A 13,936-nucleotide genomic window follows, 5' to 3' on the forward strand; every position below is an offset into this window, starting at 1 on the left:
GATTGGCTCACTGTCATTCCAATACCAAAAGAAGGGTACAAAGATGCTGATCTTCATCAGCATTTTTGAACAACTTTCTTAGGTATCTTCATCATATAATTTACTGATTTATTAAAACTCGTGTCATTCTTTTGCATCAGATATTTGACAGGGGGAAAGAACCTTGAACTGTATCACAACAGTTATATTTAAGGTCTTTATGTGTATTTAAGCGCAGGCTTCTAAACAAAGGCCTCAAGTGGTGTAAGGCATTTAGAGTACTTCATAAAACAAGAGAGTTGGTAGAAATGTTTGTCTAGACCATTTATTCTCATGAAAACTGTCTTATAGGAGAAAAATTTTGTATAACCTCAACATTACAGCAGTAATTAGTTGATATGAATGGAATAAATAAAAAAAAAAACACCAGCAATTTACCAAATATTTTACTGAATATGCAGTTATAGATAACTTACTTTTATATTTGAAATAATCATGGCAAACAAAAAGGTGTGGTGTTTTTGTTTTTGTTTTTTTTTATCAAGTAACTTGAAAAAATCTTAAATAGAATAGCTATAGAACTGCTCATATACACATACATGCTGTTTTCTACAGCGTAGCATGTCCGGCTATGACCTTTCATGTTTTTGATTCACAGAAATCTAACATTTGCCCAGTTCTTCTATATTCCACTAGACAAAGTGTTGTAGGGTATTGATAACAGCCTACTGAGAGGAGCCACCTGTTGTTTGTGTTTTGTTTTTAATAGCATAGAGACGTTTTATGGCTCCAGGAGTCTGGAGAAGTCCTTCTGCAGAAGGACTGTGACAACACATAGCTGCACAAACTGCTCATTTAAAATACTCATGCACAGAAATTCAGCAGAGAAAATTTGCAACGGAGAACAGAGGAAGCACTGGATACAGCCCCCTTGTTCAGTTAAGTAGTTCTCCTTGCCCAGTGCTGCAGGAATGCAATGCATTTCTGCCTGCACACATAATGAAAGCACGCTATGCCATGTAAGCAGTGAATAGCGAGCAGGAACAATGCCATAAGGAAAAACCACAGCCATCACTTGTCAGGAGGATGTCACAGGAGTATATGGGCTTAAGCACACAGGCAATGCTAGTGTGTAAAAGACAATTCTGGACGTTTCTGTGACATATTACAGTTCTCCTTTAAAAACTGGAAAAGACAGCTGCTAGAGATTACAAATTACCTGCCTCTTTTCCTCATCAGCAAGTGGTAATTATTGATTTTTGCTGTTATCACTTTTATTTTAAGTCTACTTTGGCAGTAGAATAAGACATTGTGATACTATGTAAGCATGTCTTTAACCTTCAAAACTCGGACAGCACTCATCCTACCCACACAGTGATGCCTGGCCATGTGCAAAAAGGGCTGGTTCATCACCCAGACTCTGGTTTACAGCCCCCTGGAGCACTCACTCACAGAAAGCCTTTACTCAACTCCCATCACACAGAATCACAGAATGACCCGGGTTGGAAGGGACCTCAAGGATCATGTAGTTCCAACCCCCCTGCCTGGCAGGGCCACCAAACATACACCTTTACTAGATCAGGTTGCCCAGGGCCCCGTCCAACCTGGTCTTGAACACCTCCAAGGACGGGGCATCCACAACCTCCCTGGGCAGCCTGTTCCAGGGCCTCACCACTCTCCTAGTGAAGAACTTCCAGCTGTCAGGCAGCCCGAACCCTCAGCGGGTACTACCAGAAACCGAGCACAAGTTCTTCCCGATTGTCTATGTCTTGCTTTATAACTGCTGTCAGCTCGCAGAGCCGCGCTGTGTTCCCATACAGGTGACTCCTGGCGCTCCATCCGCTGGCCCGTCCCTCTTCCCGCACGCAGCACAGCTGCTCGCTGACCTCCACCCGCAGGAAGCAGGAGCTGCCGCGGCGTGGGAAGCGCCGAACTCAAGTGGGCAGGAAGGGGAAGCACCGCTCCTCTTTGAATTACAGACAGAACGGCACTTCTGGAATCACCGGGATGCAGGTGACCTCTAGGGGCTGTTCTACCACTTCTGTCCTTAAGTGCCTTATTACGGCGCCCGGCCTCGCGCCCCCTTCCGCCCACCGGCGTCACGGCGGAGCGCCGGGTGCCGCTGCGCCTGCGCTGAGTGTCGGTCCGCGGGGTGCGGCCCCGCCGGGTGCCGTGGGAGGCAGCGACAGGATGCGGGGCTGCGGTGAGAACAGCGGCCGCGTCCCGAGGAACGGGGGAAGGGGCGGGACCGGGAACCGGCGGGGTGGGCGCCGAGAGCGGCCGGGCCCTGCCGCCTTTGGAGAGAGCGGATGGAGGCGGCTCCGCCTCCTGGCCTGGCCCGAGCGCGGCCGTTTCCCTGAGGGGCGCCGTGTGAGGCTGTGGGCTCAGGGTGCTGGTCTGTCCCCTTGTAATGCCGCTCCTGTGGGCTCTGCAGCGCGGCCCTCACCGCGTTACTGGGTTCGTGAGGTTGGTGTTACTGTGCGGGCAGTTGGCACTGTAGGCCTCTGACCGTAGCAGTTCTCTGAGGACGTGAAAGTAGAGCACCAAACCCCGCAAACAGAATGAAGTGGTTGCGTTCCCCCCTTCAGAGACGATAAACAAAGAGAAATCGTAATGTTAGCCCCACTTAACGCTAACGAGCAGCAGGAACAGATGAAGTCTTACAGAACCAAAAGGTGTAGGGAACCTTGTGAAAAATGCTGGCTCTGTTTCTGATTTGGTTGTGTTAGCCTGGAATAGTCTAGTTAGCTGGTGGTTAAACTCCTACACAAAAAGGTGAGCAGCCATAGAGCACTCAGATGTCACCCTCTGCAATCTTTTTAGCAGATACTCTGCAAGTGAATGAGAACTTTCCATGGAACTGAGCTGAAGAACTTCACTATGGGTCAACAGATTTCAAGCCAGACACAAACTGTAATGAACAAGTTGCCAGAAAAAGTAGCAAAGCATGCTGCTTTGGTTCAAGAAAGTGGTTTTCTAACCTATGAAGAGTTTCTAGGAAGAGTAGCTGAACTTAATGATGTGTAAGTGTTAATTTGTGTTCTTTTTTCCATGTTTTACAAAAAAACCTCCATACATTGCATTCCTCTAAGCCAGAACTAGCCAGATGGTTTTCAGGTATTTATTTTGGATCTTAAAGTTTTTATAAAGGTTGTAGTTGCATTTAGACCAAGTCATTTCTCCTCCTTAAAGTCGCTTTTCTTCCAGCTGGTGTTGCTCCGCTCTTAGAAGATCCCAAGAGGTAAACATGTAACATATCCTTTAGTTCAAGCCACCTATCGCCCTTGTGCCCCTGTTCTCCACCAACTAAAGATGCCATACTGCTTCCTTTCTTCCCATCATTTGTAGTAGAAAGCAGCATTATGAGCCCTGTAAATGAGCTGAGCTGAAGAAATATGTACTGAAAGGGGTTTTGTAGCTTGTGGGTGTTTTGTAGAATTTACTGTTCAGTGTAATGTGAGTTTGTATTCAGTTTAGAAATAGTTTTATACAGTGTCGTGCTTTTCCAAATGACTTTTGTACCTTGAAGAACAGATAGCTGTTTTCTAGGTAGATCAATCTGGAGGAATGTTTCCTTATGTTTCATAAGAAAATTTAAGTATATTTCAGTGTAATTAACTCCAAAATACTGTTCTTATTTGAGATTTTATTTCTTGGCAGTGTTTACTTCAGCCTGAAAGTACCATAAAGTGCTGTAGTTTGTTCTGATTCTTGTGGGATAGACCACTGTGACTGTGTTCCTTAAAAAATAAGACAGGGGCACCTGAATTTCACTACTTCCTTATTAATATATGATAGCAAAGTCTGCCTTGTCTGCATGTGATGGTAATTGCATACTTGTTTTACGTAAATGATAAGGAAGTAGGGTTTTTTTAAGATTGGAAAAGACTGTGATTGCTATAATAAACTTTTAAAGTATATTTGAATTACAAGGATGCTTGTGTTTTGTGAGATTTACTGTACAGTTTAAAGCAAGATGAATGATGTGCTTCATGTTGAATGACATGTTAAAGTGGTTACTACTCTTAAATTTCACATCTCTGGGCATTAATAATAAAATGACTTCAGTGACAGAAAAAGCAGGTAGGTAAGGAGTAGATGATACTATAGTAACTGAGTTTGCTGATCTTTGCAGATAGAGCACATGACATTAGACCGATGTTTCTTTATTTCAGTACCGCAAAATTAGCTTCTGGACAAGAGAAACATCTGTTATTTGAAGTGCAGCCTGGTTCTGATTCTTCTGCTTTCTGGAAGGTGATCGTTCGGATCATCTGTACTAAAGTAAGATTACTGACAGTTTTATTTTGGTTGTAGGGGTTGTATGAAGGTGTTTGAGGACTGGTAAAATCCAATACCTGTTATATTTCTTTTGATATACTTGAGACAGGCAATGTATTCAAGGATATTATTTGTGACAGATAGAGTCTAAGATCTACATTTCCATGAAAATCAGGTTAACAAAAACATTTTCATGACTAAGTTTAAAGGAGTGTTACCTTTCTATGGTGCACTTACAGCCTGATAATTACAAATCTAATGAGTTGTGAAATGAGTCCAGTGGTGATGGATTAGGTGATCTTTAAGGATTATCTTCTAACTCAAACCAGTCCATGTCCAGTACTATTTGATACATGGAAATCAAATAGTACAACAGACTACAAATTTGGGTCCATAATGGGTGAAGTTAGCCAGCAACTTCAAACAATATTGGTTTAGTTAGCATAACTGTATATATCTCCACTCCTTACAAAACTGAATTATAGTTTATAGTGTTTATTTTTATATATTTAACTATTAGTTTGAAGACTATGACAAAACTTATTAAGGTTGCTCTTTCTAATAAGGAGATTTTTCCCCTCTGTATCCTATCAGGTAACATCCATAGACAATCCAGAAGCCACTGAGCACTGTTAACATGCAGTTAGAGCCAAGCCAACTCTCAAACTTTGTTTGAAACTTAGAGTCTGCAAGTTTGTTTGCTTTTAATTTTCATTAAGGCAGCCACCATTGCAGACTGTTTTAAGCTGAAATGTGAAATGGCTGATAATTCTGTTGGTGCTCTAAGGTTAACATGTTTTTTAGGCATTAGGTCACCTTACACCTTAATCCATTTGAGCAGTGAACATAAGTGTTTTCTCCTAGACATGTAGTCCTAAGTGTGATGTTTTTTATGAGAATAAAACAGAGAAGAGCTGTGTTTACAGATGTTAATTCTTATCAAAGTAGACTTCAGTTTAGGTGGCTACTGTCCTTAGAACTGCAATGCATAAAAAATTTTGAGCAGTTTCCATTTAAAGTCTGATATATAACTGTGAACGATTCTTGTTTCTTAAGATAAATAAAACAAGCGGCATTGTGGAAGCTTCGAGAATCTTGAACTTGTATCAGTTTGTTCAGCTTTATAAAGACATCACCAGTCAAGCAGCAGGGGTTCTTGCGCAAAGTGGTACTTCTGAAGAAGCTGCTGAGAGTTTGACGTCTGTGTCATCATCCCAGGCCAGCTTATGGATGGGAAGGTACGTTGATATATTTCTGACCACAGTTGCAGCATAAATATCATGAAAGTTGTGTGTAAAATCTGATGTAGAAACCTCAGTGATCAAGACAGAGTGTTTTGCAGGTGCAGGCTGTCTCACCAACATTAGTAGCACATCTACCAAGAGAACTGCAGTGTACTCTGTTGAAATTCTTCTGGTGCTGCTGTACCTCAGCTTTCAGAATAATCATTTTAGTGGTCAGTTTTAATAATAAGCATGGTATACGCTGAACCTCCTGAATAAGGGAACAGAAGGAAATGGAATCAGCTGTGGCTACAAATCTAAAGGTTTTGACAGTGTTTGTTTAAACAGATTTTGTTATTGTTCCACTTAAACTTTCTCTTCCTCTTCTACATTTTGGCATGTGAAAGTTCCCATCTGTTGCCACTAGAAACTCATCAATTGTAGTAATAATTTAACTTGCAAGACTGGAAAAATGTGAACTGTCTCACACATGTTGACATCCTGCTTTGTTAGCTAGAGGAAGAGTAAAAGACTGGGGTCAACACCTGCAATAAGTTCAGTTCAAACTGAATTGAACAGCAAGAAGCTTCTCACCCTTTCCCTACGTGGAACTGTAGCAACTGCAGTGCCTTACTTTTAACTTTCTGAGTTGGTTCAGCGTTCTAACTCATTCCTAAGGAAGGTGGAGTTGCTGACACTCCTTAGAGTGTTACGTGCCAGCTGTTAGATTGAGAGTCAGCGTTGTTCTTATTAAATACGTAGAGCCCACTGTTGTTTTTTCTTCAGTCAGGGGACTGCAGAATGTGCTCTTTTTGTTTGATTTCCTGTTTCTCTTGTTTGGGAACATGTAATATTTAATTATTAGCTATTCTGAGGTAATAAAATGCTAAAATAAGGTAGGGAATTTTGGGCATGTTGAGGAAAGTGTATTTTTTGCTCTTTCTCAAATATGAATGGTTTTGGTTTATGTGTATATCTAGAAATAGCTTTTCACTTAAAGCAAACCGTAACAACAACCCAGACGGTTATGTAAAACAAATTCTGTTTTAATTAAGTCATTGAATAGATAGAAGGTTTCCTGGGTTAGTTTCATTTTCAGACTTTAAGATGGAGATGTTTGCAACCTTCATTTTTTTGAGATAGTAATACTGAAAAATTGAACATGCTTTTCTAATACGATAACAGCATGCTGGAATTTAGTGAGCTGGTGTTTTCCAATTGTATTTTATCCAAGCTTTTCAAGTCTTTCAGAAAAATACAGGCTATAACACCAAATATGTTACACCTAGGATGTCTGTTTGTCTATGATATCCTCCAGTTTGCCTAAACTCTGCTAATCCTCAGGCGTTCTTCAGCACTACAAGAACTGGATGTCACTAACCAAATATAGCAATTATTATCTGTTTCATTATTCTTCTTATCTGAACTTCTTCCCCTGGAATAATACCTCATTTCTGCGGAACATCTACTTCCTATTCCAAAATATCCTTAACTGCTTTTTTCTGCCTTCTGATAATGGGGAGACAAGCATTTCCTTACTTTGTCACTCTTACATGTTTCGCCCGGAAACTAACGCCTCATATTTATTTCCTTAGAAACTACAAAGAGCACAATAACACTTTTTGACAGAGCAAATTCTCAGCTACAAAACAATTTTCTACACAGTCACCAGCATTAGCAGATTTGCACTGAAAAGCAGATTGAGATTCTTTTACTATTGTGGCTTGACAGCTGTGCATGGCCATCTGGGACTTGGCTTGTCTTTTACGTCACTGTCACCACTCCTGAAACACAATACCCACCACATCGCTGTGCTCACATCCACTGTTTGGTCCCCATAGATGTTTAGCAGCGCTGATGAATGTCAGTGGGTGTCATCTTTTCCATCTGGAGGAATTCAGTGGCACACCTTTGCTTCATCTTCACTTCTGTGTCAAACACCATTTTGTCTGAGTGCCCCTTTGCTGCCATCTGTCAAACATGATTGTAAATGCATTAATATTTACGTGTCCAGGTCAGTGGAAGCTGAGGATCTGGTGTACCTTCTCACACTTGAGAAGTCTTGTTGGTGCAAATGTTTAAGGTACTAGTGTTATGAACTTGAGATACAGGTATCTGTTACTTGAAAAAGTTGCAGATGGATAAAATGTAAATGTCTGTCTCAGTTTGGGATTTAAGTTTTGTACTCCCCTCTGTCCCAAGAACACCTGGAAGCTTAACTGGAAAACCAGCTTGGGTGAGAATCTTAATCTGAATGAACAACCGTGGGGAGTGTATTGCAAGCTAAAACTAATGTTTTCTATCCAATGAATAGTTTTTCTCTTGGCATTTTGATGGCATGTGAAATTAGCAAGCATGCATTATAGTGATGAGTTCTGTTAAGATTCATACTTTTGTCTCATTTTCTAGGATATAAGCCAGTCAGACAAAGCTGGTTCTGAAATACTTCAGCTTCACAGTCTGTGAAAGGAAGGCAGATTCGTGTCCTGTCCTGCCTTTAGTGTAAACAGTGTTTCTGTTCTTTGGCTCAGTCCTGTGCTTTGTCATAGCTACAACTTACAGTTCCTTTGTTGGAATGGAAAGTAATTTGCGTAACCCTTTGTAACACCAAAAGATGACCAAAAAAATAAATGGCATATTCTAACTTAGTCTAGTTCAGTTGCTACTGTTTACTAGTAGCTCAAGGCTACGTCTGCTGACGTGGGCTGGGATGACATAACTGCTCCATCCAAAGAATTACATCATCATTGAGGATAAGTACAGGCATTTCAGCCTGTCCGTCAGTAATTTTGATGAGGAATGTAGCGACTAGTATTGTTACTGGGGCACAAACACAAAACTTACCTGTTGTCTGATAGAAAACACTGCCTTCTCTTCTGCAGGATTAAGCAGCCAACAGATGAAGATGAATGTTGCATTTGCATGGATGGACGTGTTGATTTGATCTTGCCGTGCGCTCACAGTTTCTGCCAGAAGTGCATTGATAAATGGTAATAAATATTAAAGGTTACTTATCATTTAATAGTGTGCATTGTCTATCAGACTTGTTTCATTCTGGTCTGATAGATTCCTTAGTTGGCGAACAATTTAAAAATTAATTACAGATCATTGTAATTTTGCTTGGAAAGCAAAGGAAACGTGCTGATACTGGCCTGTTCTGCTTCACAACGTCTCAAAAAGCTGCTTTTTGGAGAAAAATCAGTAGTTAGCATGCAAATGTGAAGGCAGGTTGGGCTGTCTTGTTAATGGGGAAGAATTCCTATCAAAGGGATGTTGTCCCGTATGTTCTGCTTTTATTTGAAGCAGCTGCACAATTTGCTGACTTAAATGTATCAGAGATTCTCTAGGAAAATGTTTCTTCTTAATAGCAACACCTTGAAATTTATGTGTAACATCTTTTACAACACATGCTGAGCTTCATTCTTCAACCAAACAGCTTTTCAGCTTCTACATATGTCTGACACATCAGTCAGGAAACAGAATATGCTTTCTGTAGGAGAGCAGCTCTCTCCACTGGCCACACAGAAGACCTACAGGGGTTTTGTAGTGTTCTGGCAGTTTAGCATTAAATATGGGGGTTTTTTGTTAGGCATTTTTGATGAGTTAGCGCAAATGATATTACATTTAAGTCATATAACACGCAGGAGTTTTGTTTAGTGGCTTTCTAAGAGGCTTATCAAGTAAGTTACTTTTGTAATACCATGCTTGCATAAGGAAAAACAGCAAAAATGAGTGGATCTGTGAGAGGTCATTCATCTGTCTTTTCTAGGAAAATGCTTTAATATCTATCAGCATTGCAAAGCTTAGCTTAACTATCTTGATTAAGAGTAGTTTATATTCTACTGTGGCTGATGCATCAGCTGAACTAAGTTCCAGTTATACCATTCCTTTCTAGTGTGCAGTCTCTGAAGTTTGTCTCTTTTTAACTTGGACGTGTAACAGAGTCCACCGGCTTAGAGGCATAATTGCTTCGGACACCTGAGTTAGTGGGGGGAGGTGATGGGTCTCTGAACTTCAGTGGGCTGACTACCCAGGAAAAGGGTTCTTCTTTCTATCTGTAGAGAAAACTTATGGGGACTGGTTTCTGAAGCACCTCAGCTGAATATGTAAAGATAGGAAGAGTCTGGAATTTAGTCCATAGTTTTCAATTTAAACCTTCTGGCAGGTGACTAGATATATGCTGTTTAATCTGAGCACACTTGTTCCTGAGTAACTGAAGAACAAATAAATTTATTACTCAAAAACTAGAGCTGCATTTAGATTTCTTGGCTGGTCTCCCTCATAAGAAAGATTTGAAACAAAAAAAGGATTCCAGAGGTCTCATCCAATCAACGTGATGGTTGAAGTTCTCACTGGGTTGGTTGGCTCTGTATGAGATTTGTTGGTGGTGTTCATTTAAGTGGGGGCTTTTTTTTTTTGGCCAGAAAGAGATCACAAATGAAAAACGCTCATTTCTCTGGCTTTCTGACAGGAGTGATCGTCACAGGAGCTGTCCTGTCTGCCGTCGCCAAGTAACTGGGGCAGGTGATTCTTGGGTGGTTTCAGATGCGCCTACAGAGGATGATATCGCAACTTACATCCTTAACATGGTAGATGAGGTGGGCCAGCCTCTGAGGCCCTGACACTGACCAACAAGCTGACAAGAGTAGAAGCACTTGAAGCTTTTGTTGTCACCAACGCCTGGTTTTACCTCTTGTCATTCATCCATAGTCTCTCTCTTAAGTCTTCTTGGCTGCTGTGAATCTGTGTTACACTTGTAAGACACATGGTATGTGAGCCAGTATATGTGTGTGCAGTCTTAACGTGTACTTTCAGTGAAACCTTTAAACATTTACAGAGGTTATTTTAACAATAACTTTGGATCTTAACATTCTGACTACTAGATGAAGCTATTTTACAATAGTGCAGCTCCAGCTGCTAACTGCTGTTTGAACATCACAGTGTACTGCTGCAAGAGGTGTGCACCATCCAGATGGATTGACCTCAGCAGACTTATCCGTAACAGCGGTCCGTTTTAGATTCATGACAAACATGAATGAAGATGAGTTAGGCTAGTTATTACTTGTTTGAAATTTTACTGCTGAAACTTGAAAGGACTACCTGTTCTTCAGTTTGCCAATTACTGCATCGTTTAGTGTTTACAGATAATGATTTCAGTTCAATCTGCTACAAGTTTTAGTATTAATAATTTAAATCTGTTTGGGAGGCCGTAGACATCTTTGTAAATGTACATTTTCCTCTATTCTAACTAAATAATCTCTGTTTCAATTTGATGTTTAGCATGGTCTCATTAGCTTGAAACCATTAAACAGTTTCACAGACAATCCTAAAAAAGTAAATCTCTTCCTATAGTTTTTGATCGGGAACAGCCAGAATTATTGTTAAGCATCCGGCGTATCTGAAGGAGTGTCTTTATTCACATTAGCAGTTCAGTTGTAGTTTAGCCTGGTGCTGTGGTTTTATTTGCTTCCTGGGTGGTTTCAAAGCAGTGAAGTGAGAAATACTAAGGAAGGCAAGGTGATAATCTAACGTGCTGTGCTGTATCTCTACAAGTGCAGTATGCTTTTATGTAGCAGAGAGAAACTTCTGCTTGGATAACAGTTGTTACATTACTTGACTTCATCGAGTTAGACACGTGAAAAGGGACATTGAAGCAGAGCACAGCAGTGTATTTGTCTAGCAGAGGTGAGTCTTGGAAGAGCTGAGTTGAGGTAGTCTAAAACAAGTAGTCTAGTTATTATTATTATTCAGAAGCCTTTTGGCTTCCTTAACATTGTGGAAACCGACTGCTATTGTAGAGAATGAATATATATATTTTTGATATTAACAGAGACTACTCTTTTTATCTTGAGGCTGTTGAGTGAGAAATATTCCAGTGTATCATTTTAGGGCATATCGGCATCAATGTTGCTTACTTTAAGACTGGATCTTTAATTGCAATACTTGTTTAAATTTGATAATGCTATAAGACTTAGGCCTTTTGTCAGGGAATTGTTCTCACCTAAAAGGCTCGTGCACACATGGATATGCATGTTTAGGTTATTTGTTTTAATTGGCTGCTACAGAATGACTTAATCACATCAGCGACCAAATCTTGGGAATTTCTCTATTTTATTTCTTGCTAACAGCAGATGGCACTCATTTGAGCTTGCCTTGTGACACAGTTGTCAAATTTATGACATTAAGACAGATAAGCAAAGTACTCTTATTGTATCATCTAAAAGCCAAGATAGCAAAATGTGTAAATCTTTGTTTAATTGTTTGAAAATTAATTTATGAATGTATATAGTTGAGAGCTATTTTTCTTTTTTCCCTTTGTTAATCTTTTGATGTCAGTGAGATATTCAGATGTACGGACTGCTTGGTTGGGCTGGAAACCAGTAATGGTCAGGGATTTTCCACTCAAATACTTGCAAATATTCTTCATCACACACCGGTTTGGTTCCACTTTGCTTTCTGAGCTTGTATTAATCCGTATTCAGAACACTGGAGTTTCTAAGGTGTTTTTTATATTTCTGGAACAGAAAAAGCATCTAAATATGCTTCAAGCTAACTTTATTTTTCAAGTCTTTTGAAAATTGTACTTCTGAGCTTTTATAAGTTGACTTTCTGCTGAGAACTTACATGAACTTACTAGTAAAATGTAATTTTGTAATTAACGCAAACAAATTGTAGCACAATGACACTTGCAAATACGATATAAAACAATGCAAAAATTAATTAAATAGTGAAAAGTAAACTTTGTATTCTGTACAGCTTTTTTTAATTAAGTTGCGTATAAGTCAAGTGGTTGTGATGTAGGTAATGTGTGCCTTGTAAAATGTACTGTATGTTATATGGGACAGTAGATACCGTAACACTGAAAACCCAGTAATTTGGTCCAGGCGGTGTTTCCTAGTCTGAACTATTACGTTTGGCAAACAGTTTCAGGAAGGGAATCCCAGCAGAGGGGGCATGGCAGTGGGTTCCAGGAGCTAGACCTTCACATGGGGATCACTGTGAATAACTTTTGGTGGGGGGGCATTAAAACTGATCTCTTGTACTAAAGTGGAGATTTCTTACAGACTTAAAGTGAAATTGTAATTTAAGCATTGCAGATTGTATTAATAGCTAAGGACATTTTGGTATACTAAAATTTATGTGTGAATTGTGCAATAAAGTTACTTTGAAAGAAATACGGTAGTCTTTCAAGCTTGAGGAGCCTCTCAGCCTTAATGCCACAGTTGTCTGTATAAGGATAATCTCAATGCAGTTCCATTGTGCAGATGGTATGGTTAAATGTCTCTGTGAGTCTGAAGCTCTTGAACTTAGAAGTGTGGTATTAGGAAGGCAGCTTAAATGTATCTCAGCATAAAGACACGCTCTGATTTTTCTTTTTCTCAATACAGTTTTTTTTCTCTAAATAAATAAACTGGAGCATTCTGCAGTGATGGACACAAGGAACTCTGTGTCTCAAAAGGACAACGCTGTGCACTATTGGGGGGAGAGGATTTTTTGTTAGTTTTTTAGGGCAGGTCATTTCCTTTTTATACAAGTTATTCCATTGTGTTTCTGATATTTTAAAACTTAAAAATGCCATTGATGGAAAATTGTGCTGTATTTTCCCTGCTTGTTGTTTGTTTTGTTTTTCTGCAAGAGTTGAAGTGTCATTAATGGAATTGTCTCCTCTGCCTAGTTACTAGGTTTGTCATCCTTGGAAGGCAGATGAGAAATCCACTAACAGATGAGGAAATTGAAAGTGTCAGAACTTACTACGTGACAGAGGCATCAAGAGGTAGGTGTGCTTGAGGAATTAACAAGCATTTCTGTTTACTGTGCTTTAAGATGAGACACCAAATCAGTATAAGATCCAGTGGCATATTTAATTTGTATATATTTCTTTCTGAAGATCATTCTGTACAGGATTTTATACTCATCATCATTTTGGAAACAGCAGGCAGGCTCTGCGATGTCTGTGCTGTAGGTATGAAACTCTTTGTGTCCCACTGAATCCTGGCACAGAAACCTCCACAGTGTGTCTTAGAAATGTTAGATGTACTTGGGAACTGTCTGGCCTCAACTCTTGATACTGCACATACGTTCAATTCTAAGTCCTCTAAATACACATCTCTTTTTTAAATCATCATCTCTTCAAATGTTTGGTTTCTTAAGCCTCCAGTTTATCATATAGCAACTTACTTTCAAGACTGATTTCTTTCCTGTTCCTCTAAAACTAACCTGGATGGTACAGCATTCTTTTCCAGCGACACCAGTCTACCATCACCACATACACATTTTGCGTATACATTTTGCTGTAAACTGCCCTTATTCCAATGAAGGTTACATCTGTAACTGATGAAGCAAGTTCTTTATTTCTGCCTTATCTGACATGCCCATACAGCCATTAATTAATAGGTGAATGCTTACTTTTACTCACCATTGTGACCTAGCTGTTGGGGTTAAAATATTGAACT

At 39.8% G+C, this 13,936-nt stretch overlaps 1 protein-coding gene across 9 annotated transcripts in view; it reads left to right on the top strand.

The window, feature by feature from the left end:
* The first annotated feature begins 1,877 nt into the window (after positions 1 to 1,877).
* Positions 1,878 to 13,936, top strand: part of RNF141 (ring finger protein 141) — a 38,465-nt gene continuing 26,406 nt past the window's right edge. Inside the window, exons 1-8 of one of the 9 annotated variants that reach the window (XM_015863995.2) lie at positions 1,878 to 1,992; positions 2,806 to 3,002; positions 4,155 to 4,263; positions 5,317 to 5,498; positions 8,366 to 8,473; positions 9,955 to 10,007; positions 13,159 to 13,257; positions 13,372 to 13,605. In XM_015863995.2, coding sequence (XP_015719481.1) covers positions 2,821 to 3,002; positions 4,155 to 4,263; positions 5,317 to 5,498; positions 8,366 to 8,473; positions 9,955 to 10,007; positions 13,159 to 13,257; positions 13,372 to 13,472 — 834 coding nt within the window. In that variant the 5' untranslated portion in view covers positions 1,878 to 1,992; positions 2,806 to 2,820 and the 3' untranslated portion in view covers positions 13,473 to 13,605. Of the gene's footprint in view, positions 1,993 to 2,073; positions 2,183 to 2,424; positions 2,446 to 2,802; positions 3,003 to 4,154; positions 4,264 to 5,316; positions 5,499 to 8,365; positions 8,474 to 9,954; positions 12,659 to 13,158; positions 13,258 to 13,371; positions 13,606 to 13,936 lie in introns of those variants that run through there. The other 8 variants (XM_015863994.2, XM_015863992.2, XM_015863993.2 and 5 more) reach the window with 8 other exon arrangements.

This window comes from Coturnix japonica, chromosome 5, assembly GCF_001577835.2.
Source record: "Coturnix japonica isolate 7356 chromosome 5, Coturnix japonica 2.1, whole genome shotgun sequence".
Lineage (NCBI taxonomy): Eukaryota > Metazoa > Chordata > Aves > Galliformes > Phasianidae > Coturnix > Coturnix japonica.